At 38.1% G+C, this 24,377-nt stretch overlaps 2 protein-coding genes across 4 annotated transcripts in view; one reads left to right on the top strand and one right to left on the bottom strand.

Moving 5' to 3' along the window:
- Positions 1–22,603, bottom strand: part of LOC131794272 (putative ATP-dependent RNA helicase TDRD12) — a 61,925-nt gene extending 39,322 nt beyond the window's left edge. For 2 of the 3 annotated variants that reach the window (XM_066164655.1, XM_066164653.1), the window contains exons 1-30: positions 22,478–22,603; positions 21,863–21,883; positions 21,063–21,130; positions 20,094–20,231; positions 19,344–19,432; positions 18,875–18,922; positions 18,419–18,538; positions 17,450–17,505; positions 17,096–17,181; positions 14,893–16,434; positions 13,589–14,108; positions 13,100–13,300; positions 12,574–12,707; positions 12,026–12,163; positions 11,853–11,908; positions 11,310–11,406; positions 10,707–10,939; positions 10,342–10,399; positions 9,893–9,982; positions 9,233–9,295; positions 8,937–8,998; positions 8,477–8,606; positions 7,915–8,000; positions 7,359–7,478; positions 6,790–6,900; positions 6,062–6,237; positions 5,596–5,666; positions 4,931–5,074; positions 3,717–3,764; positions 3,530–3,580 (exon numbers count right to left, since the gene is read on the bottom strand). In XM_066164655.1, the coding sequence (XP_066020752.1) occupies positions 3,530–3,580; positions 3,717–3,764; positions 4,931–5,074; positions 5,596–5,666; positions 6,062–6,237; positions 6,790–6,900; positions 7,359–7,478; positions 7,915–8,000; positions 8,477–8,606; positions 8,937–8,998; positions 9,233–9,295; positions 9,893–9,982; positions 10,342–10,399; positions 10,707–10,939; positions 11,310–11,406; positions 11,853–11,908; positions 12,026–12,163; positions 12,574–12,707; positions 13,100–13,300; positions 13,589–14,108; positions 14,893–16,434; positions 17,096–17,181; positions 17,450–17,505; positions 18,419–18,538; positions 18,875–18,922; positions 19,344–19,432; positions 20,094–20,231; positions 21,063–21,095 (4,701 nt within the window). In that variant the 5' untranslated portion in view covers positions 21,096–21,130; positions 21,863–21,883; positions 22,478–22,603. The remainder of the gene's footprint in view (positions 1–3,529; positions 3,581–3,716; positions 3,765–4,930; positions 5,075–5,595; positions 5,667–6,061; positions 6,238–6,789; positions 6,901–7,358; positions 7,479–7,914; positions 8,001–8,476; positions 8,607–8,936; positions 8,999–9,232; positions 9,296–9,892; positions 9,983–10,341; positions 10,400–10,706; positions 10,940–11,309; positions 11,407–11,852; positions 11,909–12,025; positions 12,164–12,573; positions 12,708–13,099; positions 13,301–13,588; positions 14,109–14,892; positions 16,435–17,095; positions 17,182–17,449; positions 17,506–18,418; positions 18,539–18,874; positions 18,923–19,343; positions 19,433–20,093; positions 20,232–21,062; positions 21,131–21,862; positions 21,884–22,477) is intronic. The other variant, XM_066164654.1, reaches the window with a different exon arrangement.
- Positions 1,753–2,888, top strand: LOC136280044 (histamine H2 receptor-like). Its single transcript, XM_066164669.1, has one exon. It carries the CDS (start codon positions 1,765–1,767, stop codon positions 2,755–2,757), a length of 993 nt encoding a protein of 330 aa, XP_066020766.1. The 5' UTR covers positions 1,753–1,764; the 3' UTR covers positions 2,758–2,888.
- Positions 22,604–24,377: the final 1,774 nt, after the last annotated feature.

The raw sequence follows: 24,377 nt of genomic DNA on the forward strand, positions 1-24,377 counted from the left end.
TAATAAAAATAATAACCTCAAATCACATGTCCGAACTTCTTAAAATGCAACTTGAATCGAGAAGCCGAAATGTTCACATCTGGGGGACCCGTAGCGGGTTCATTTCAACACATGCTGTGACCACGCGAAAGAGCATCAAAGGTCGCCATATTAGTAAGCCGCGCATTTGCGTTCGTCTTCAATTAGTATAAAGTAATTATTGCAATATCATTGTACTTTTCCTCGTGAGCTCTTCAACATACATTCCACATAGCAATCATAGCGGCCAAGATAGTCTCACTAGAATTTTTTTTCGAGCTCCCACATTTCGGTCCGGACTTGAGGCTCGCTCGAACAAAAACAGCAATACCAATCCGGTCAGTACAAAATGCAGACTGCAGACCGGGTACAAAATACAGACTGCAGACTGGGTAAAAAAATGCAAACTGAGAATTTATACTGTTTTTTCGTCAGATACGTGGATAACATGTCATTTTATAACTTACCGAGAGTCACGCAATCGCTTTTCCGCGATCATCTTTCACGATTATTTGTACTATCGTGGAGTATTCCTTGCCCGTTTCTTGATCAACATCGTTCTTAATATAATTTCAAGCCCTCATAGTTGCTGAGATGTCGGTACAGAATTTACTAACTTAATAAAAGTAGAGGTAGATGGAGATGTAAAGGAGATGTCACTATGAATATTCGATACGCGCAATATTCGAGAAACAATTCAGTGACAGCTTTACACGTGATACGAACGTTTCATCGTTTTAACCGATATGTGTTCATTTTGTTGACAAAAATGCAGACCGAGACCAAAACTGTTCCTTCGACTTGATATATTTTAAAACTTTCAGGGGTGTACACACACTGATTTTTCCATATGTGCCCTATAGTGTTATTGGCCTAGTTCATCAGGAACCAGCGAATTTTTATAAGGGAAAAGCGAGAAGGTTGCTTTCGTGACTAGCCATTTGTTTACTTTTCTAGTGGTTTTATCCCTCGTGTGTTTGGTGACTACACAAACACACACACCAACAAAAAGGACACTGTCTGCTTAATGACCTTGGCCCATCCTACCTCCAGCCCACACAACCTTTTTTCCAATTCTCATCACGACGAATGCACAAGTTTTTTTGATCACACAACTGTCCAAAATAAGAGAGAGTTTATTCCAAAAGTCTTGAAAGTTCACATAAACCGAATTCAACTGTACCTATATTCAACAAGTCCAAGAAATCGATACAAACCTAAGCCATAACATGAATGAGCTAGCTCCAAGAGCCCTTTGATTTGTTTCAATAACAAAGAGATAGATGTGCATGGAACAGAGAGATGATTACAGAGGCAATTATTTTTTAATTCAGGTGTCTAAGAATCAAACATTTGTCACGAAAAAAATTCTTAGTAAAGCCATGGAAAACAATTTCCCTGTCTTGCTTTCCTTTCTTACCAATGCAGTCTGTTTACAGGTGTTTAGCGCAGCTTTTGATTGAAGGGACAGGAACGATAACGATGTTAACCGTTTCCTAGGCAATTGACGAAGAAATTTGATTCATTTTTGTCACAAAAATAACGTCACATTACAAAAATTATACAAATGTTCGCGTGCAGTGCCATTTCCGTCAGATTCTTCTTCCTTGACCAACTGGGCTGCGGAATTCTACTGAACCTAAAGTTAACTCTGTGAGCCATTTACCGGCTCCGATGTAATTCAAGGAGATTTGAGGAACCAACAAGAGTAAAAGGAGCCTTTTCTTGAACTCAACAGAATCAAAGATGGATCTCTGCGTGACAGTTTCCCTTACCGTGTTATCCGTTCTCATCGTTGCCGCGAACCTCTTCGTTATTAGTTTAGTTTGCTTGAACAGAGTCCCACGAAAATACACAAACTGGCTGACTGTTTCACTTGCTGTGTCCGACATACTTACAGGAGGCATTTTATTTCCCGTGCTGATCATGCGGCCAACACACGCCGTTGTAGACTATTTGTCCAGTATGATTTTGCTCTGGGGTGTTGCTAACATATGCGCACTCACTTACGATCGATACGTTGCCATTATTAAGCCTCTGCACTACACTTACCGCATACCTGAGATATTCAAAAAGACCATTATCACTGTATGGTTATTTCCAACCATATACAGCTTATTGCCGTTATTTTGGAGAGCGGATCGTTCAAAAACAATTCACTTGGTGTACCTTGTTTGCTTGGAATTCGTTGGCGTGATCACTCCGTACATCTTTATGACAATCGCCTATATTAGGATTTTTAAGGCAGTGAGGCAAGGCTTGGCATCGAGGAATAAATTAGATTGCACAATGAAACAGATCAACAAACGCAGACACATCTCCTCTGATGCACAAGTAGCGAAACTTTTCTTCATCATCTCTGTGTCCTTCCTAACCTCGTGGATGCCGATCATTTATATGACAACCGCCGTCGATGTTTTTGGTCGGTTCGACATCGTTCCCAATGTCCTGCCAATAATTTCATTATATACAATAGCCATTACCTCATTGGTAAATCCCATCGTGTATAGCTTCCTCAAACCGGATTTCAGGGTTGTAACACGAAAGATCTGTCGAAATAGCAATCGAGAGGGAGCGATGTCCAAGACACCTAAACAGGCTTGCCAGGTGAAAACAGATAGACACACAAACCGCCGTGAAGAGCCCCTCAACAACCTTCAATTGATAGCGAGCGCGAGTCGTATGAGTGTGGTACATGGATACCTTGACCAAGACGTGAACGATTCACAGTCTACTTAGTTTCTTATGACCAAATATCTTCAACGTTTTAAAAGTTAAGAAGCGCGATGGATAAAGGTAAGGAAGCAGCTCGCAAAGTTTCTAATAACATTTGGTATGGTACATTCAACGGAAACACGAACGCCTTGCCAAGGACGATTATGAACATGCAAAACACCATCTACCACTAATTTCATAAAAACGAGGAACGACTCATCACAGATGAAAAACAATTGAGCACGGCAGGGTTTGAGATGACCAGGTACATATCCGTCAAAACGAAAGAATTATCGGTCCATTGATAGCAATGAACTCATGGCTGAACTCACCTACATCATAACGTTTTTATTCAGTTTGTGCTATGTTGTCAAAATCTTTTAATGCATAACGTTTTCATATCTTAGAAGAACTTTCCGATATTATAAGGAACGAAAAAGCAGCTGGTGACGAATGGTGTTTGGAAAACGTTGTGAAAAAAAAGACAAGTCTAAATAAAATTCGAAGCGCTTCCTATCTCATAAATAAAACAACACGTTGAAGATAATTATCGGTTGATGCATGATGGCGAAAAATAATTCAATAAGGTAAAAGAAAAATGTCCCAAGGAGCATAACTGATGACAATCACAGTGTGTCTGATTTATTTATAACAAAATATGATGAAATATGAAGACACAACATGATGAATTGCACGGGGATTCTTGAATTAATCAGTGACGAAAATCAGCAAAAATTATCGAGAGTAATAGAAGGGTTGAAACTCATAAAACAAATCAATCAACCCTGATACTCACCAAACACCGATGGGCTTGTAAGCACATATCTGGTATCCTTTGGTATGAAAACTACGATTTAAAATAGACGGATCGAGAAATTAGCGCAGCACGTAACCTTTAAAACCAAAAAGTAAAGTAGAGAGTTCCAAAAAGAAAAAAAGATTCATGTGATCAGATAACCTTTATCAACACTTTCTCTACTTACTTTGTAATTGTGTTGCTCACTAGAAATAAAAGAGTGCGGGAATAAAATCTGTTTGAGGAAAAATAAAACCCACTCAAAAGAGAAGAAAAATAGCTGTGTATATTGCGCTGTCTCTCTAGATTAAAATAAACTAAATAAGGTAAAACAACAAAAACAGCAATAAAGTAAGTTATTTAAAAATTCTTCGCCGAAAGCGAAGTGGATATTGTTGAATAATCCCCCAGACAAAGCAGAAGAAATTATTCAGGAATGTTCATTGAGCCTTAAGTGAATAGTTGTTTGAGTATAGTTGCTCAGGTGCTTTCGAATTCTGTTGTAAACTCTGTAAATAAAGAAAGCATTGCGTATATTTTGTTACAATTGTGGTGATTACTAGTATCGTGATGGGTAAGGAGTTTGAGCACTGGTTTAGTTATTTCAATCAGCAAAAATTTCACATCTTTCTTCAGAAAAGCGTTCCACCAAACGCGGTGACATCTTTTGTGCTCTTCGCAATTGAATTTTCTACTGATGCGTTATCACTGCCTCGGAAACATTGACAAAACGCGAGGTAGCCAATTTGATCTTAAGCGCCCAGCCATAATCATCTCGCGCGAGGTGATTTTTAACCACAATTTCCCGATGTGGATGAGAGTACAGACAACGTTTCTCGCGTCAACATGTCATAACCTTGATCACACACTGAAAGAATCGTTTTATTTGACGTCGATATCAGTTGTGGTAAAAAACAAATCGACAGTGTTTTGTTGCGGACTCTCTCAGCTATGCCACTGTAATAGCAAATATCGTGGTTGATAAAAGTACCGACGACGTTGAACCACTATTGAAATGCTAAATCACGACATATGACGCAATCCTCGACCAATCAGAGTGCGCACATCTCTATAATCACTTGAGGAATTATATTAAAAATTAGAGTCAAAGAACGGAATTACATCAAGTACATCTCGAATGATTAAACCTAAAGTTTGCAAGCTTGCATTTACAATTCCTTTTCAGGACCTCATTGATCTTCAGTCAGCATCAACATTTCGAGGTTTCCCTGAAGATGAAGCGCCTCTGCACGGCACCAAAATTAAATTCAACTATACTACTGTATTAAGCAAAGCAAGTATAACAATTTGCGCGTACTCCTAAGAGTGAATCAACATGCAAACAGAGCCACTAAAGGCGATTCAGATCTCTTACATAGATAAATTTTTTTAAGGACAGACCTTAATTCCTTCAGCAGACGTCTGCGCATGCCCCGTTGCAACCATCTCGTGGCTGATAATGACGTCATGTTCTGTGTTAGTGTTGTAGAGTTCAATTGCAAATCTGTGGCATCCAGCCACCAGAGACGCACTCTTAGATTTCACCTGAAGCGGAAACAGTGATAAGGCTGACGATGAGTTTCAAAAATCAAGATTGATATCTGTTCATTGTCTCGCTACTTGAGGGACTTGGGTAAACTACCCAAAAATTTGTCCAGGTATTTGTCATTCTGAAGAAAAATAGCCCCTCTAAGAACAAGCAGGGGACTGAAACAGGCTATGTGCGAAAATCGATTAAAATAGATTCGGATAATCAATCAAGGCTAGAACTAAACTAACAAGTTGAAATTAGAGGTGCAAAACTAGTCTCTTAATAAAAAGTAAAAATTTACTTTACACGTTAGATGGAGTGATTGCATTTATTTCCACAAAAAGTCTCAAATCCATTCAGTGGTTAATGCTTTCCAAGTAAGCCGGCCCGACGAGCAAATTTCACTACAGGGCTTGAGCAATTGTACTTTAAAAATCACTACTATACCAATTGAGCTGCGCTTTGCACTTTACCAATCTGATGCGACAACGACTGAGAACAACATTCAGGACACGTGCTCAGAACACATCAGTACCTTTGCGAATAGTAACTGATCAGTCACCATTTCCCAGAAAGCGTCGCTGCTCTCATCGCTCCATTCTTTCTCTGTAAAAAGAACCACAATTAGTTAAAACAAAAAACATTGAAAGGCTATCCAGGCTATCCTTGGCCCTACAAAGTTTTTGTACATCTCAGGTCGCTCATTGATAGATCTCTTTGACTTTCTTAAAAACGATGACCGTTGCATCTTTATTAAGTACGACAATGGAGCGTTTTCACGTGATTAGATCCGACAGAGTCTCGCATCGTACCAAAACAATCACAAGAAGACCATGTTGGTGCGCCAAGCCAACATTGCAGAGTGAATACTCTTTTTAGACGTTACCACTTTCTATTCCTGTAGCGTATTTCCATAGCTTGCTTGCCACGTGCTTGCCACGTGCTTGCCACGTGCTTGCCAAGTTTAAAGCTCCTTAGATGAGTACACCTAAATAACTTACCAAGAGGTTCGACGTGGACAAGCGAGCACTCAACAGCCTGGAGGGGCAGCTGAAGGATGTCATTCCAAGCTGGAACAATCCTGTCCGCTGTTACCCACTCTCTGTCACCAAAGTCCACATAAAATACATCATACTCTTTATCTGGCCTGCTGCCCAGGACACGCGCCCGGTACCAACTAGAGGAGAGGAAAAATTAACAGTAATGTATGGATACATTATAATTATGTGTTGCTAAATTTGTGGTTATACTGTTTCTACAAAGGGAACGGTTAATAACACAGTAGTTCGCAGTTGCACTCCCTTTAAGCTAGATATCTTCCTAAAGCAAAATGCTTAGCGGGCAATTTTGTAGTCACGAGATAAAGGACTGGAAAAGATTTTACTTAGAGGCGTTGGTGGCTAAGAGAAAAGGTACACTAAAACCGCCTGGGGAATGGAGTGGAAGGAAAGAAAGTTTGAAGTACTTGTCCGTCCAAAGTAAAAAATAATTTTTACGAAAAAGGCGACAAAAATTTAATTTTTCATGGGAAAAAATAATCCTGTCCGTAAGATAAAGTAAGATCACAGTATTTATCACCTAGAAATTTAAGTAAATTCGAATCAAAATCAATCGTCAGAACAATGATATACTGAACCTGCTCGAAAATAAAATACCAACGATGAGATTTTAATAACAGAGACTTTTTTGGTAAAAGACGCACTGTTTAGAGCGTGGTAAAGTAACTTACAGGTCATCTTCGGAAAACTTTGCAACACAGAGCGAGCCAATTGGGATCTCGTTCTCCTCCGATTCAACTTTGTTGACTCCAGAGTTAATCTTCTGCTTCAGGTCCTCTAAGCTACAAAAATTAACATCAGATAATGCGTTAAGTATTAGGCTTGATGCTACGGAGTAGTTTAACGTCGACTCGTCCGCACGCTGTGTCGTCTCACGAAGTATTTAGTCAGTTTAAGCAAACTATCTCTTGGAATTATTTTCAATTGGCTGAAAGCGACAAAACGAAGTTCAAATTTTTCTGTTTGCATTTATAGAAGGTAAAATACCCGAGAAACGGACTGATATAGAAGAACAAAAGCCTGTATTTGAAAGAAACTTGTGCTGCAGCGGTGGATGAGTGAAAATTTAGTGTGAAGCATGAAAATCAGAAGGGGATTTCAATTCTTAACTTTTAAGCGAATTTTTTTCGATCCCACAAATGGTTTACAAGTTAAAATGCGGGAAAAATTTTGCCTCATGTATTCGCCGAAAAAAAAAACCTGGAAAGTAGAGAGAGATGTGGGTTTACAAATTACCAACCTTTCTTCTGAAGACTTCAGCTGGACAAAAAAAAGTCCTGGATTTTCCACAGCAGACACATACACAGAGTGGAATCCTTCCTCAGGTAGCACACTTGTTTCCAGAGCAGGCAACTGTTCACTGAAATAAGACACCCATGTACACAGATCTCAAGCGGTATAAACGATTGTAGAATATGGCAAGATGTGATAACATGTGGATAAGCCTTCACTAGAGGGTTGTCGCTCTCCTCTCAAAAGCTTGCATGTTCACAAACTGACTCACAACTACTCAGCATTATTTCATTCAATCTTTTCATCACTGAGGCACTGTTCAGACACAATATCAACTCAAATCATTGGAAAAAGAAAAAACAACAAGAACAGCAACAAAAAAAGCTCTCACATTTTTATTAACAGAGCCATCAACTTCGTCCAAAGCGAGAGTTAACATGGGAAATTTTATCGGATAAACAACTGGAAAAAAAAACCCCAAAACTGAGTGTGGAAAGAGGCTAAGGCGGTCTTGCGTTTTCATGTTTTTACCCCCTGAGTAACAGAGAAGGATTAATCCTTACCTGACATCCGAAACACGAGTTTGTCCTCCTTCCAGAGGCTGTAAAACAATGACCTCCTCACAAAGGTTTCTCAGCAAGCGCACGTGCTTTAAAAAGAGTTATGGAAATAAAAAACTTCATTTCAGGCCCCAATCACACTGATAAATTGCAACAGATAAAATGTGGTTGGTTCATGTCTCGTCGGGAAAAGTTGAAAGCGCAACAATCACAACAATATATCGCGAGAGTGCATTTGAGCGTGCGAAAAAGAAGGGCCTAACTGAAATGTCTCAAAATACAAAGAGTAGTCAAGTTCACGTTTTCAGAAAGCTCTGTTTTCGGTTTGCAGTACTGTGTAAGTTAGGTCTAAGCGTTGAAGAAAAATTAAAGTTTTCAAACTGAGCCAGTATGACCAGCCGACAATTAATCCGAATTAGAGCGGACAGTTAATTCAACTGTCAAGGAGAGAAGGTTGCGTTTTCTCATCTGTCCAACGTAGGCTACTCTGGATGGAATGTTGTACCAAACTAATAAAATTCCCCACTATTGTTCAGACAAGCGTTAAAGCGGAGAAACCTCTTACCTGTTTGTTTTCAGCTGCACGTTTTTCCCTCAACAGTTCCATCCTAACATTCAACGCATTGGTCGTAACATTGATGTTGGGAAGATATTTCCTCTCGACCAAAGGATCCAGCCACATCGTGTTGCCTAAGCTGCAAGACCAAAGTGAGAACAATAAGTCACTGGGCGAGCGATTCACCTTTTCATTGATACAGGCACACTTTGCGTATTTTCGCGCACTGCGATTTTGCTGCCAGGCTATATTCACGTAATAAAATCGCCCAATCTGATCAGTTGGCCGCAACTGGTTGACACAAGCTGGTTGTATTCAGTTAAAGGTAACGGAAGTAAATGTGAACATCAAAATTTTTTCCTTTGGGGGTGGGGGGGGGGGAGAACTTCCATAAACTTCACGTTATTTTCGATTCTTGTCTGCCTGTAATTTCAATGAATGCGTCTTCCCAGTCGAAAAAGAACCTCACCTCAAAACAACTCTTCCTTCCATTTCCTTGCCTTCAATGAGGCGTGTGATATATGCTGCCGTCTGTTGTTAATAAAAGCAAAGAGCAATCAATCTTTTAAACAGACATATCAAAAATCAGTTGAGTTGTTTATTTTTGACATTCAGAAACTCTTACTAGAGTATGTTGGGTTGAATCAAAAGAACGCGATCACCGAGTAGTTTATCACAAGGTATCCCAAATAACTCTTTGTCAACAAATTGAGCAATTTCAAAGTCAAATAATTCAGTGATAATTTCCGAATTCTTAACCTTTACCTCGTCAGTCCAGTCAGTGTCTTTATCCAAAGGTTGTAATCTGCACACGAACACCTCAACTGCCTAAAAAACATAATACAGAACAGAGTTGAAGTAACACTAATGCTCGTTGGTATTCATCGTGGTGAAATAATTGAAAAAATCTTAATATTTGCTGGATTATGTGGTCTGATCCGGTCGTGATCGCGACTTTCTAAATGCGCACTGCCGACGAAATTTCGAATCGAAAGGAACGATAGAAAAGAAGTTCTTGAAGAATTGGCGACTACGATACAGTAAACACAACAACAAATTAGCGACAGCGCATCGCTGAAGGACCGCATCACCAGAACAGTGAAGGTCGAAAAGCACCAATCACGGCGCAATATAAAGGTTCAAAAGGTGACGCGTAACCGGTCAAACCTACACTTACTTAGCCATTAAATGTGTCTAGCTAAACTGAGCAATGTTATCTATGAAGGTGAACAAACTCTTCAAAGGGACTTAAGTTGTATGAATTAAGCGGAAAAAAAAATGACGAAAAGCTTGTTAATGTAGATCACTAGCCTTACAGCTTGTGATTTAAAGACCATTCTCGAACTCTGCCAACAACAGAAGCGTTTTTTTTTCTCATTATAAAACCCAGGAAAATAGGTTTTATAATTTCTTGATGAAACATACCTGGAAGGGACAGGAGTGAAATTGGGGAGGCAACTGCAGAAGTCTGTCCACATGAACGCATTCAAAATTTCCCCTGTCAACATATTGAACCTACGAATAAAGATATAAACACCTAGTGAACATGTGAACTGAGTGGTGGCCTAGCAAACCGCAGAGTCTCTGTGGCTCAGTGGTACCCGATGTAGGCCGCCTGCTAGCGGAATCCGAAGGACTGAGGTTTGATTCCTAATTGAGACTCAGAATTGTTCTTTGTCCCGCGCTCGTGAACAAGCGAGATACATCTTTCTTTATCTAGAGGGAAACGTTTGGTTCCATGCTGTAACGCGCAAAAGAAGGAATGCGAAGTCTTTTTTCATGCTCATCACGTTGCTCTTCATGCTCGTAACGTTCTTCCCTTCGCTATCCATGCACCAAGTAACTAACGGTAAAATAAACCAAGACATTCTTACCCGCACTTCCACTGGCTTTTTACTGTGATCTTCCTTAGTTACATAGCACACTTTCACTCTGGAGACACAATAGTATAGCTTCAAAGGATTAGATTCGACCATCTGATGCTAGTAAAAGGGGTAAGTTTCTAAAGAGCTGTGGTGCTGTGTCGGTGAGAGTATAACAGGGTAATTTATTATTATCAACTGGGCTGATAACGTAAAGTGGCCACCGTTAAGAGAAAAAGAAAGAAAAGAAACTCTTTACGGTGGTCAGCCTACACTATCAACTCAGTTGATAGTACTAAATTATTCTGCGGATGTAAGTTCATGTCAAGGCTGAAGTGTTTCAATCTACAATGATTGCCATATCTCTAGTGGTTTACCTATTGTAGGAACTGCTGTTAATTAGCTTCACAGCACACAGGTCACCAACAGAAACCAACTCTTGCTTAACCCGATGATTTGAATCAGCGTACCATCGACTGACTGCCATTGTTAATTCCAGGAACTCTGTGCAGTCTACAGTTCGACTGTTCAGCGGGTTTGCATCGGAGGGTTTGTGCTCAAGGATTCGCACCCAGTAACAAGTTGCATCCATTACACTCGTAATCAGTATCTGGAGTAAGTCATCAAATGTTCTTTTTAAAGGTAGATGCGAAAAAAATTATAACAATCTAGGGCTAGAGGGAAAAACTCAGGGTTTCCCCATAATAATTTAGAATCCTGCCAGTTCCGGTTTTGTTTTAGGATGCTACATTAACTGAGCGACAAGAAATCGCTAACGAGCCAGGCCATACACAGATTCAGTATGTAGGAAGTGAGTGATTAGTTGTATTTGCTAAACAAAGCAAGTAATCTCGACTAGCAAGAACGACTCACTTTTCCCGCAAGGGGGACCTATTGGAACCAAAGTGAAACTCATTTTGCCTGCAAAAGGGCAAGATACATAATAAATAGAATTACACGAACTTCCTTCTGAAGCTTACCTTAACTATGCCAGACGTAGGAATTCCTTTTGCTGGTTTATCCAACTCTGCCAACACTGAGTGTCTCTGAAAACAGTTTCTCGTTCCCCTTTGGTATCTAAATATAAGGAAAAATTATTCCTCCATGGGAGGCCTGAGTTTATAACTCGGGGTTGTTTGAATTCAGTCCACAAGTCGTCGTCGAGGTTCTAAAGCCCATGCGTGAGCCCGAGTATTTCAGGCTTAACAAACACAACACAATGACCAGACAGTTTTTTACTGACTGTGGGCCAGTTATTTACACGAGGCCTAACCTAAACCACAGTTTTACGTAATTAGTGGGCCTTGGGGATTCTCTATAAGAGGGTTAATTTAACCAAACGAATGTCTTACTTCCACAATTAATTTTCGGTCCTCTTAACACTGCTCATAAAAATAAATGTTTAGATGGAAGTTTCAGCTAAATTAGAATAGCTTAGGAGGCTGTCTTGTTAAACAACAGTTACACTTTGTTTAAATAACTCGCCCTATGGGTTTACTCCACGATAAAGCATTATAAATTACCTGCAAGTTCCAAAAGCTTTCAGAGAATAACACAACTCCTTAACCTTTTCTTTTTCCTGCAGAGAGAGTAAATTAAAACATCTAGGAGGATTTCACTACTTTGTTCTGTAAATTTTAAGTTTCGTCTGTTAAAATTAAAATAACTATACTCCAATTTTATTTCAAAGACTTGCCTGTTTTGCAAGGTCGGCCATTGCATCAAGTAGTTGTGGAACTTCCTGACCTGATCTCTGTACAAGCTGACGTATGGAAGGAGCGTGATACATATTTCGGCCATCAGTCACAAAAATAACAGAGACACAGCCATGCTCCTTCAGAAAATCAAATTCACAAAGTAAGAAAATGAAGATATGATTGTCCTTGTGGGCTAGTGGCATGTTATTGGTTGGTGGATCCCTGTAAAATTCACTGTTCATGCCTCAAGTTGTAATTCATATACGTAAGACAAGTTCCCCCTTTTTCCTTTTTTTCTGTTGTTATAAACTTTGAAAAAAAGAGGTTAATACCGAATCAGCCGAACCAAACAAGTTTGGTCAATAAAGTATTAATAAATTAGCTGAAAGATTAGATAAACAAAAATTACTTTTGTGGAAACAGAGTGAGAATTACTCACGTGACGGCAAGATCTCATACGCTCCGGAATCATAAACTTTGTAGAAAGGATGTTAAAAAGTTAGGACTACCTCAATTAATTTTAGAAAAGAAGTGAAGAGTGTCTTACTTCAGATGATGTAAAAGTCCCAGCTAGAGTGGAGAGTCTTTTGCTAAATCGTGTCTTTGAACCAGGAAAGTTGAAGTGTATTACACATGAGGCATTTGTGATGTTCATCTGACCAATAACGTCTTCCGCTATAACTGAATTTTATTATTAAAATTATATATTAAACTGTGATTGCATTGGTCATCTTTTCGCCAAAATGAAAATTAAAATCTAGATTAAACTATATAACTATATGCATAGATGCATCAATAATCTGATCCTACAAAATGCTTTATTCAAGAACACATCTAGTAACTCCGATAGAAAAAACTTCAGGAAAAAAAGGGATACAGATGATACACAATTTCAGAACTGCAAAGTCTTTAAAGCAGGCCTCCTTAGTCATTTCTTTCATTTTCTTTTCTCTTTTTTTTTTCAGCTTTTGCCAAATTGTCAAACTCACTTAAACACAAGGAGAACTTATGGGAAACATAAGATTCTGTGGAACGGCCTTTCCACTGAGAGTTTTGAAGACATTATGGCATACCTAGAACTGGCATAGTATCAGTGGTGTGAGGAGTGTTCCACTGTCTCTGAATATTGTCAAGTTCATGAGGTGGTAGAAAATTGTGTGCCACAAGAGCAAAATAACAGTTTGCATTCAGGATTTGTCCAACGTTCTCTGCTTCCGCTGCCGTGGAAGTGAAAACACAAATGTCTTTTGTGCTAATAAACGATTCCAGGTAACCTATCATGGGAAAGAAAACGTTAACGAAAGATTTAAATCCTTGCACAAAAACGGAAATGAAATGAAAAAATAGAAAACTTATTAGATATTTCCAGGGTTCTAAATACATGTAGAAACAAATAAAAGGTTTGATCATTCCCACTTTCCACAAGACAGCTGCTTGTAAACTATATGTTTTGACTTCACTTGCTGTTTATATCTTCGTTATTTGTTATCTAATTCCGGTTAGGCAAGCCTATATGTGCCTAAAATCCTATCCAGAACACTATGAATTTTAAATACCCTTACCAAGAAGTTCCACATCCCTCTGGCTCTCGGAGCAAAATGTTACAATTTGTTGCACACCCCTGTAGATAGCTGCTTCAATCATGTCAGGAATCAACACCACAGGATTCCCAAGATATGCCTTCACCAGTGATGCTATACCCACACTCCAAGACGAAGCCATGACAACTGCCTGGCGTGGTGCTGAACGACAGGGTTGGGATCTCAAAAGCTTGGCGTAGTGTCTCATGATGCATTTGATCTCAGATGTGAAGTCCTCCACCATTATGTCCGCGTCATGAAATACCAAGTGACAGAGTCGATCAAGGGATATATAACATTTCCTGAGCATTCGAAGGAAGCAAGGTGGTGTAGCAATCAGAATCTCACAGCCATTCACTAGTGGTATAATCTGATTCTCCTCTGCACCAGCAGCAAATATCAGCTGCACACGAATGTTCCTATTTTTAGCTAGAATGAGCCTGCATTGCCTGAAGATATCAACAACAGCTCCCCATGTTGAAGCGAGGATAAGAAACTGCGGCTGGAAAGAAAAATACAAAGCGAAATTCACAACAATATAAAAATCACATATCAGATAAGATTATATATGACTAAAGGGGGTCAGTTTCTGTGATGCTGTGTCAGTGGGAGAGTATAAAAGGGATATTTGGTGTTATCAACTGAGTTGATAACGTGAGTTGGCCACCATGAAGAGTTTCAAAGTTGACGTTTCGAGGTCAGAGCGAATGGAGGAATTGTGGGTAGTGTGTGTTTATATGCAGAAAATGGAGCTAAGCTATTGATGAGAACAGGGTGACGAGAAACAAGAATAAATTAGTTGAATGAAAAGCGAGATTTAAAGGTTAGCTAGGGGCACAATATAGCATGATAGCTGCATTCACATGTACCAAGAGCGTGAAATTTCAAAGACAAACGGAGCCCTTTTACTATCAACAGCAAACTACATTGTAGATACCGTCTTCTGTTTTTACCAGACAAGATGCTTGATCCGTACAGTTGGCAAGAAAAGGTCTATTCATTGAAATTTACCAGGAATTTTGAATTTGAAAATGATTTTTCGTGAGCTTGACTTCTACACACTGTAACTCCAAGGATTCCTTTAGTCCTTTAACGGTGAGGTAGAAAACCCAAGAATAATTAACTTTGTTCTTGCATGTCTAACCTCCCAAAAAAAGATGTACAAAACTAAAGCTTTGTATCTCTGAGGACTCAAAGCGGCGGCTGCACAATAAAGTTCCATTACATTTCCCCAGTCACTTTGAATTTAGGTACAACAACACCCCACCACCACCCAGCAAACTTACCCCACTTGAAAACTTTGGTAGATCCGCATAAATTTCCCTTTCTTCTACCAACTGATAAATAATTGGCAGTAAGTACGCATGTATTTGTGCATCATTTGCTTGGCAAATGCCTACAAGGTCACGTCCTCTCAGAAGAGCAGGCCAAGCATGTGCCTGAAGTAAGCTAGGATTCAAAATACCAAGCCGAAGCAAATAATGAGGAAATGGGCAAAACTCTGGTGAAAAGACCGGCTTTGGAGCAGGTGCACCCTCTGAGCAAACAATAACACCATCAGAATACAATAACTTTTTTCCACTTGTTGTGCGTTGTACTGGTGAAGCAGACTTCTGTGTGGGTAATAGTATTTCTGAAGGAAGAGGAGACTTTCCAAAAGAACCACAAGAAGTCTGCAACAGTTGAGACAATTGTGTAGATTTTTCACTTAAATTTCTCCCTTCAACCATATGTAAGCTTGTTGAGGATTGTATTGGAGAATGTTCAGAGCGACATGCAATTTCTGAGCTGCTTTTAGTCGTTGGAGGCTCACATGTTTGTACTAAATCTGTAGAGGGATCTAAAGTTGACCCGCAGTTTCTCTCACAGGTTTCTTTTAGGGTCTTTATTGAAGATAGCAATCTTTGCCGATCCTCTTCATTTCTATTTGCCACAGCAGAAGTTTTAGACAGTGACTCAGTTTCCTGAACTATCCTCTTAGCTGAAATAGAATTTTCAAAAGGCAATCTAACGTTGTGTTGGCTAAACAAGGTATCTACACTTATTGAACTATTTCGGGGGGACTGTTCTTTTTCCTCTATTTCTTTAAGAAAGATTTCACCATTAGAGCCATTAGAGGAAAATTCAGGTATTTCACAGTAGGAAACACCTGAACCGTCTCTGTCTGCCCGTCTTCTCGGACGAAATTCATCTGCCTCAGTGGAAGATCCACTGTGAGCACTTTTCTTTTTAAGAATGGGCTTCAGATTCACGGCATCTGGAGATTTTGATGACATTGGATGAAAACCTCCCCTCATACCACTACCTGTTGCTGGCAGTCTAGATGAAAGAAATCGCACCCTTCCTGAATTATTGTCACTCGATGCTGCTGCCGGTTTTCTAGATCCATGCATTAGCTCATCTTCTGACTTTTCACTGCTAAATGTCTTTTCTTCTGAGAGTCTCTGAGACGAAAGGCCCTCGCACGCACCTTCTGGAAGTCTCGCTGAAGGCTTTTGAAGTGAGCTATTGTTTTCCTGACATGATCCATGTCCTAAAACCTGTTGTCTTAACACAACCAAAGGGGATTCCCTTATCCCCAAATACCTATTAGTGCTTCGCTGGCTCATAGACTCTTCATCAGTGCTGTTTGATTCTTCACTTCCGCTGAACTTGCCATGTCTGACATATTCCTTCATATTTTTCAGCATTTCTTCACCTTCCTTTTGGAATTTTTCTCCCATCGCTTTCAGTTTTGCAGCTTTGGTTGTTTTTATTCTTGGTTTTTCTAAATCTTCAGAGAAGTTAGTTGCAAAGCCATTTAACACCAATTCATCATTGACACAAACCTAGAGGGAAAAACATGAAATTAAAAATGCAGGTTTTAATATTGTTTACATAATTATAATTGAAGTAATGTCAGAAAAAAAGCAAGAAGCTAAATTCTAATTGATTAGTATAAGACATAAGCAAATGGATTTTTTTTCATTATTTAAGGAATCAATTGTAATCTCTGAACAACAACTGATACTTGAGAGAAGTTCAAAGAATTTTTCACTGGACAAAATTCTGTAAAAGTTGTTCCACTGGCGGCGGGCATACAGTTAGAGAATAGTTTTTTATGCTTCCTAATAAATTCCTATTGGCTTTTTCCTCTTTTTGTTTTTGCTTTCTAGCAACAACGTTATTGCAATCAGGTGTATACAAAAGACAAGATTTGTTTTAGAGATGTTTAGGATAATTTACAACAAATACATTAAAAAGGTTATTTTACAATTGTAGTTTGACCTCGCAAATTTCATTTCTCTTTTAGCTTAAGAAGATTAATTACACTTTTTGGCCTATGACAATTTTCTGAACATATTATTAAAAATGCTCACTAGATTAAGTTCAACATGTAGGTCATAGCTAAATGGCCTGTCAGATGTAATCTTATTAAACCAGAAAAGGGAGTAAAAAGGGATTTTAGAAAAATTATAACTGTAATTACACTGATGGTTTTGTGTTTACCTGAGCATACCCAGAGTCAGCCAATAGTAACACATGATACTTTCCTTTCTCATCTTGTTTATGGATGGTAACTTGAAGCTTACATCCTAAAATTAATTCATATGACTTTTAAGCAAAATTTGACTGAAAAGAGTACAAAGAAGACCAAGATTAGACTAGAATTACACTGAAACCTCAAACAAGTATATACACAAGGAATTGGTCTTTGCAATCTTTGGAGTTTCAAATACCTTACCACATCAAACACATGAGCTGAATTGAATTGTTCAAATTTCTCAGGCTTATGTCCATTCGCCACTTCCACCTAAACTTTTCACACATTTGAGTAAACTCACAAAAACTTCAGTTATCTACCTTGTATGAGGGTTTTAAAGAGGTTTGTAGCAGCTTCATCCCAGTGATCAGTAACTCTGAAGAATATAATTAATCATTCTAATCACTTATGATAATGATAATTCTCCAACATTCAAACAAATCCCTATATGCGACCAATGGCTTAAAATGCCAGTTTTGTTCATTGAAATGAAATTGTGCATTGCCTAGCCATTAAAAGATACTGCAAATTATAGCACAACAACACCAACCAAGCTCTATCATCATACAAATGGCTGGTAAATTAGTAAAAAAAATTTAAACACCTTTTGGTGTTCCATTTTCCCCAGAGGTCTTGCCCTTTCCTATCTGATGCATTCAGAACAGCATCTATCCAGCTACCCTGATTCCAAAATTTTCAATTGTTACAGGCTTTCAAATCAGTACCAATACATTTACAGTATAATTATGCATATTGCAAATGACCACAGTTTGAGCAAAATGTTTACAAGTCACTGACAGTTACTGCAGTGTCTTTCATTATTGCTGCACCTTTTGTAATGCCTTGGTTTTGGAACATATCAATTGTTTAATGTTACTGTTGGAAATAGACAAAATCTCATAGAAAGAAGTTTTCCAATCTCTTTACAGATAATATAACTTCAGTGAAACACTACGATGCAGTCCCCAGTTCATGCCTGCTTGCAGCTGAACCAAGCCAGGCTTGTTCAACATTGTTGATAAATAAATATAGAGAGAATCTCAGTTAACCCTTAACTACTAAGATCTCATTAGTAATTCTCCTTACTATCTGCCATATAATTCTTGTGATGTTAGTTCAGAGAATTTGGTACTGGATCAACTAACAATCCCCTAATTGATATTGTTCTTTACTCTCATAACTTGTCAGCTTGATATTGTATTGACATTGTAAGGAGAAATTCTGTTTTGGTCACTCAAAGGAGTTACAGATTTAAATAAATGTAACAACAATTTTCACTAGCAACATACTGTTTTGAGGTAGTCAGATCAAAGTAGGATGTAACAAGACCAAGTGGTTGAACACCAACTAACAAACATTCCATAGCCTGAAATGGGATGTTCTGAAATAGCTCTGGTATTTCCCTAATCCTGCAGAAGTGAACAATGTAATCATTGACAGAACATCTCTTGAAACCATGGATGCAAAAACTAAATAGCATTTTGAACAGCTTTATTTTTAAATACAACAGTTTGAAGCCTACATGCACTGCTATAAATTATGAGGAAACTACAGGGTATTCATATGATGTGCTCCCTCCAGCATACAACAAAACCACAGTTTAAAGTTAGAAATTAGTGACAAATAAATGACAGAGGAGAAAATGAGTAGAGCTAGTTTTAAGAGTGAATTAATAACAGAAACAATTCTTCATAAAAATGAGAATCCCATAATTGAACTCTATTCTTTTCAATAACCTTTCTTACCTGCAACAAGGAACCAAGGTACTCTCTGCCATATCCACAAGAAAAACACTGTGATAACAAAAATCATAGCACTCTAATTTTTTATGGGACATAGTCAAATAAAATACAAGGAAAACACTCACTTTTCCAACACAACATTTCACAGTTTCCACCTTTTCATTTGAGGTTTATGCTGAGTTCAACTGTAAGTCTTGGCAGATAACACAAACCTATGCCTTGATAATTCTCACCATCAAGTCCAAACTCATCCAATAATCATCAACCCCTTACACCCAAACATCAGTTTACATATTCTCCCAACAGTGTTTTATACATTTCCTAAAGTGTTGACAAGGAGAATTTTTTTAACAATCAATAGCTTCTTTGGCTGGTGATCATATTCTTTATTTTTGTGACTTAAATGTGTGATTCAGGGGTAATATTAGATGCTAGTCACTCTTCTGAGTTAAAGGGTTAAATAACAATTTACCTTGCTTGCGGTCCACTCAATGTTTGTAATACAGTTTGAACTCTTGCCCTATACCAGCAGTTATCTGAGGTCCGCCTTACCACACACATCTGCAATGTGACATGAACAGCAAGATAGAGTAGTTTACAACTCTTCTACCAATGACAATTTGAGCAAGAAAGACAAACTAAGCACATTTACAAAGTGTTTACCAGCTGAAAGACATCAACATTCTGTATATCAAAAAATAGGTTCAGAAACATAATTCACAAGGCATGAGATTTGTGGGAATATAATCATTATGGCAGATGTTTTTAAATTTATTGCACTTGCATGAGCGTAAATTAAATACATTTTGAAATCCTTTCAAGACATCTCAAGTCACTAAACATACAGTATGATTCACAAAATGACCAAAATCTCAGCATAATCATTCTCTACATCTTGGAGAAACATTAATCAAAACATTTTTAATAGTTCAGAGTGTTCTTCAATGTTGTCTTTGAATTTCAAATTTATAATCATCTCAACAGACAAACCAAGCTAATTTTTCATAAAATTCAAGACCCAAGATGTTTAGTTTATCAATTAACCTAAAATTTTCAGAGGATACCTTAGGGAAATTTTATATTGAACTACATCCATTGTACATGTAACCAATTTAAGCATTCATTATTTGCAACATATAAAAGAGGGACATGTTTTTTCAGATTATACCGTAACTTACATGACAGCCATCAATGAATAATACATCAATTTATACACACTTACCTGACCCTTCTCCACCTGATTATTAGCTTGTGAGTTTGTATCTTTTCTAAAATGATCATTCAGTTTTCCCATAAAGTCTTGGAATTCGCTGCTAGGACCAGCAAGAGGGTGAGCCCAGAAATTCCCTGCGTTGATTACCTGTGTTGCAAAAGATCAAATTTCCCTGATGCTCACAACTTGTGGCTTGGTACATCAGTTGGTAGAGGCTCCCAACTACTCTCATAGAGGAATGGTTTACAACCCAATCAAACCCTAAATTTTGTTAAGCATGCTGTTTTCAAAATCTCTTTACCTGAAATTTACCTGCAATGAACTCTTCTTACCATGGCTATTTTTTGTTGGTTTTGAATTTTTCAAACAAGTTTGATATTCCAGCCTTGCATCCCTTATCATAAAAATCACAATGGTTTGAAAACTTTTAAACCATTAAAAGAATGAACCATAGTATTCACACACTGTAGAATTTTTCAGTCTTTCAAATATCATTTCAGTCATGGTTGCTCTACAAGGCACAGTTATCACAGGCACCATGATATCTGAATTGGTTCTTCAATTAAGTTACCACACAGAGGAAAATAAAATAAAATGTTTTCTTTTTTTAAAATATAGAGGTCTGGTACAGCTGTATTTGAGAACAAGACCAGCAAGTAATCTGAACAGGCACATACATTTTTAGCTCCAGTCAGCTATCACATAAACCTGTTTAACTCTTTAACTCCCATGAGTGACCAAGACAAAATTTCTCCTTACAATACCAATACAATAAAAACCAGATATGTGATAAGAATAAAGAAAAATACTAATTTGGGGATAATTAGTTGATACAATACTAAATTCATTGTAAGAATTGTATAATTGACGGTAAGGAGAATAACAAATTTGATTTGGGTGTTAAAGGGTTAAGCAGCTAACCTCTCTTAAAGATATTTAAAGCACTCAATACATGAATGTATATATGATGATACAAACCTTAAATATTTCAATATCCAAAGTGGTGGCCATTTGTAGAGGATCAAAAAACTATGCTGAGAATACACCTTCCAAAAAGAAGAAAGAAAAATATTTTTAACTTACTTTACATGTTACCTTTGACAAACCAATCCCTCGAGCAGGTCAATATAGTCCTGTATATACCTTCTAGGTGCTTTTATCATGTTAAGTATACCTTCCTATTATAACACTGGTCCAAACCAGTGTGAAGAGTAATCTATACAGCTATGAACCCAAAAGTAATGAGCATCAATATTAATAGCCTGATAAAAGAGATCAGAGAGTTATCCTCTACTTCCCAGAATTCTGCAGCCAAATTTTGTTGGCTTGTGTCATTTTGCAGTCAGACAGAGAACATTTTCCTGTTACTTAACATCACTCTTGATACTAAATTAGTTCATAAAAGCCCTAACTGAGGGAAAGAGAAAGTTTTTTTCATTTAACATAGCAAGATCAGTAGGTAATATATGATATTACAGTCTGATCATTCAGGTGAGTGTAGTCCTGAGAAGGACTGTTGTCAGTAGTGGTGATTGATATTTTGACAACTGAGCAGGAGTTATCATCAGAGTCAAGTGAACAGCTTCTGTCAGGCGAGTGTTCTAGGTCCAATTCATTTTTGTTGTGATGTAACATTGGCTGTGGGATTAAAGTGGCACAAGTTGGTCGTGATTGGTTTAAACCCAAAAAAATTAAGAGGTTTTTATTGACACTCTGCTGGTATGGTACCAACTCAGGTGATTCCTTAGAAATAAAAGTTGCTTAACCATTTTCCTAACCTTTCTTGGAAAGTTTCCTACCTATAACAGATTCAAAGAATACCAAAATTTAAACAGTATAGTAACATAAAATAACAAAATTTAGAAAATACTTGAAGTAACGAGGGTCTTCTTTAATCTCTAAAGACCCTCAAGTCTTAGCTTTAATTCTTCTCACTGTGGATTAATACAATAGCCAACTACTAAACGCAGGACTCTCAGTTCCTCTTAGCAACAGAAGACCTAGTAACGCAATATTCTCACAGGTGTCTTCTTAATTTTGGTTTTAATGCGTTAGTACTTGCTCAAGAAAATCATAATTTTCTCATGCAACCGTCACACAATCCACAAACATGGAAATGCATGTATCAGCTGATCCACTACGTGGCAAAACTAAAACCAAGCAGAAGTAACTCCCAGAATTTCTGGTCGTTTTGAAAATGATACACGGGGCTATGAATGAGTCTGTAGTGATGTAGGAGATCTCATCGAGTTGTGCAATACTTTGCAAACTAATACATCACTACAGGAACTGGTTACTAGAAGCAAACGCGCACGTCAAGGGTAAATTGTCACGTAGTCTGCATGCTTAAGAAACACCTTTCTGCTTCATGCTGTTTCACTTCCTGAACATACCTGGTCTGACTTGTGCCTCTTGAATTAGTGCACTTGAAGGAAATGCATGAGTATGGTAGATATGCGCCAGAGAGTTAACTCGAATCTCTAGAAATTCACCGCTATCCCATCTGCCATCTTTCTTTGAAGCATGCTTTAGTTTGGTGGAGATCTGGGAATAGTAGCCTCGATTTCATAAAAAGCTATCTTCCCGAGAAAGGCAAATCTGCAAGGCGGTGCTTATTTTACTTATTTTTGGTTATTTTTCTTTTATTTTTGTGGCTTCTGCCTCCTAGGGGGAGCAGAATGAGTGAGTGGGTGCAATAATAAAATTCCGATCTCGGGTATGTGTAACAATAGAATTCTAATCTTGACCTAATTGCCCAGTGCTACTTAATTTTTTGCGGAGTATTAAAGAAGGCGACATTGGCACTCGATACACAGTTTAATTCTCTCCTTTTGTGATTTCTGGCTCATAGCTACTAGCCTTTTGTGTTTTCAGTTGTTGCCGTGACACTACGGAAGATATCAGAAGACGATACACATCTCACAATCATTTCAGGATTGCGCGCTATTAAGAGCAAAAGGTTTCCTTGCAGAAACATCTTAAAAGGTGTGATCAGTGCATCATGAAACAATTTTTTTTTCTTTGAAAAGACATCATTTTATCGTTTAAATCGGCAATCATGTAGATCCGATGATATAATCTTTTCAGTTCTTGCCGTGCCACTACAAAAGACGATAAACATCTCAAAACAATTTACAGTGAGGTCCGCCGACGCATGATTTAAATCATAACTTTTCCTAGCAGAAAAATCTCAATAGATGTGATCTGCACATCCTGGAAGCTTTGAGAAAATTTTTTTCTCTTTGGAAAAGAGTATTTTACCGTTTGAATCAGCGACTTATGCCGGAACAAGCCGCTAAATTTGCGAATCGAGCCAGCTGCAGAATACGATACCTTGAGATATTGAACTGAATGATGGAACGGAGAAACATTGGATCGCCAGAAGGCCTGAATATCTTAAGGCGCGGAATGAAGGAATATCCTAAACGTAGAATACCTTTTCGTATGAAGCAAAAGTCTCAAAAATGGAATTGCAATAAAGGGAATTACTTATAATTAACAGGCGAAGTCAAAAGAAGCATTGGTAATCACTAATAATTATGTGGGATGCGGCAGCTTTTCTGTCTTGCATGGGAGACAAGTATTCTACATCACTTCCTACTAGCCTCATTATACAACCTCTAGTTTTTTTTGATGCTATAACAACTGCCCTATACCAGTAGCCACATGCAATCTTTGAATGTCTTTATTTGTATTTGAGTTCTACATTCATGTAGCTCCGGTTACAGAGCATGTATGTAGCTCCGATTACCCAGTTACAACCGAACAAATAAAGCTAGCAAACGAGCGCTTTTTGCTTCGGTATTTAGCATGGCTCACTTGGAAAACGAAGACAAATTAAACTTGACCTGTATACCGAGCCATCCTCACAATTACGGCTGCCAAATGACGCAAGAAAAGTCACCATAGAAACCACTTTTTGTTCATCATTTAAATTTGTCACCATCTAGGTCTTGTTGTTGGCTTCGGAAACAAGTGAATTGGGCTCCTTGGGGATGCACAAAAATCCACTCTTTGTGTAAGTCTTGTTTAATCATTGTTTGTTTTATTCTTTCAACTGCGTAATAATATGTTTGTAATCAATAATTAAAGTTACTTTCGGTTAATTCTCGATAATTTTCTGATTGCTATCAATTACTCCCAACTGATTACATTAGGTATAGGCTGGTGTGTCCAGGGTTGAAGAACGAAACAATCAGGAAACACTGCAGGAAACTAGAAAATGCTCTCTTAGCGCATGTTCAACGTAAGTAGCACAGTAATTAAGCGGCAGATTTTTTATGCAAAGATGTA

Source organism: Pocillopora verrucosa, chromosome 3 (assembly GCF_036669915.1).
Source record: "Pocillopora verrucosa isolate sample1 chromosome 3, ASM3666991v2, whole genome shotgun sequence".
NCBI lineage: Eukaryota > Metazoa > Cnidaria > Anthozoa > Scleractinia > Pocilloporidae > Pocillopora > Pocillopora verrucosa.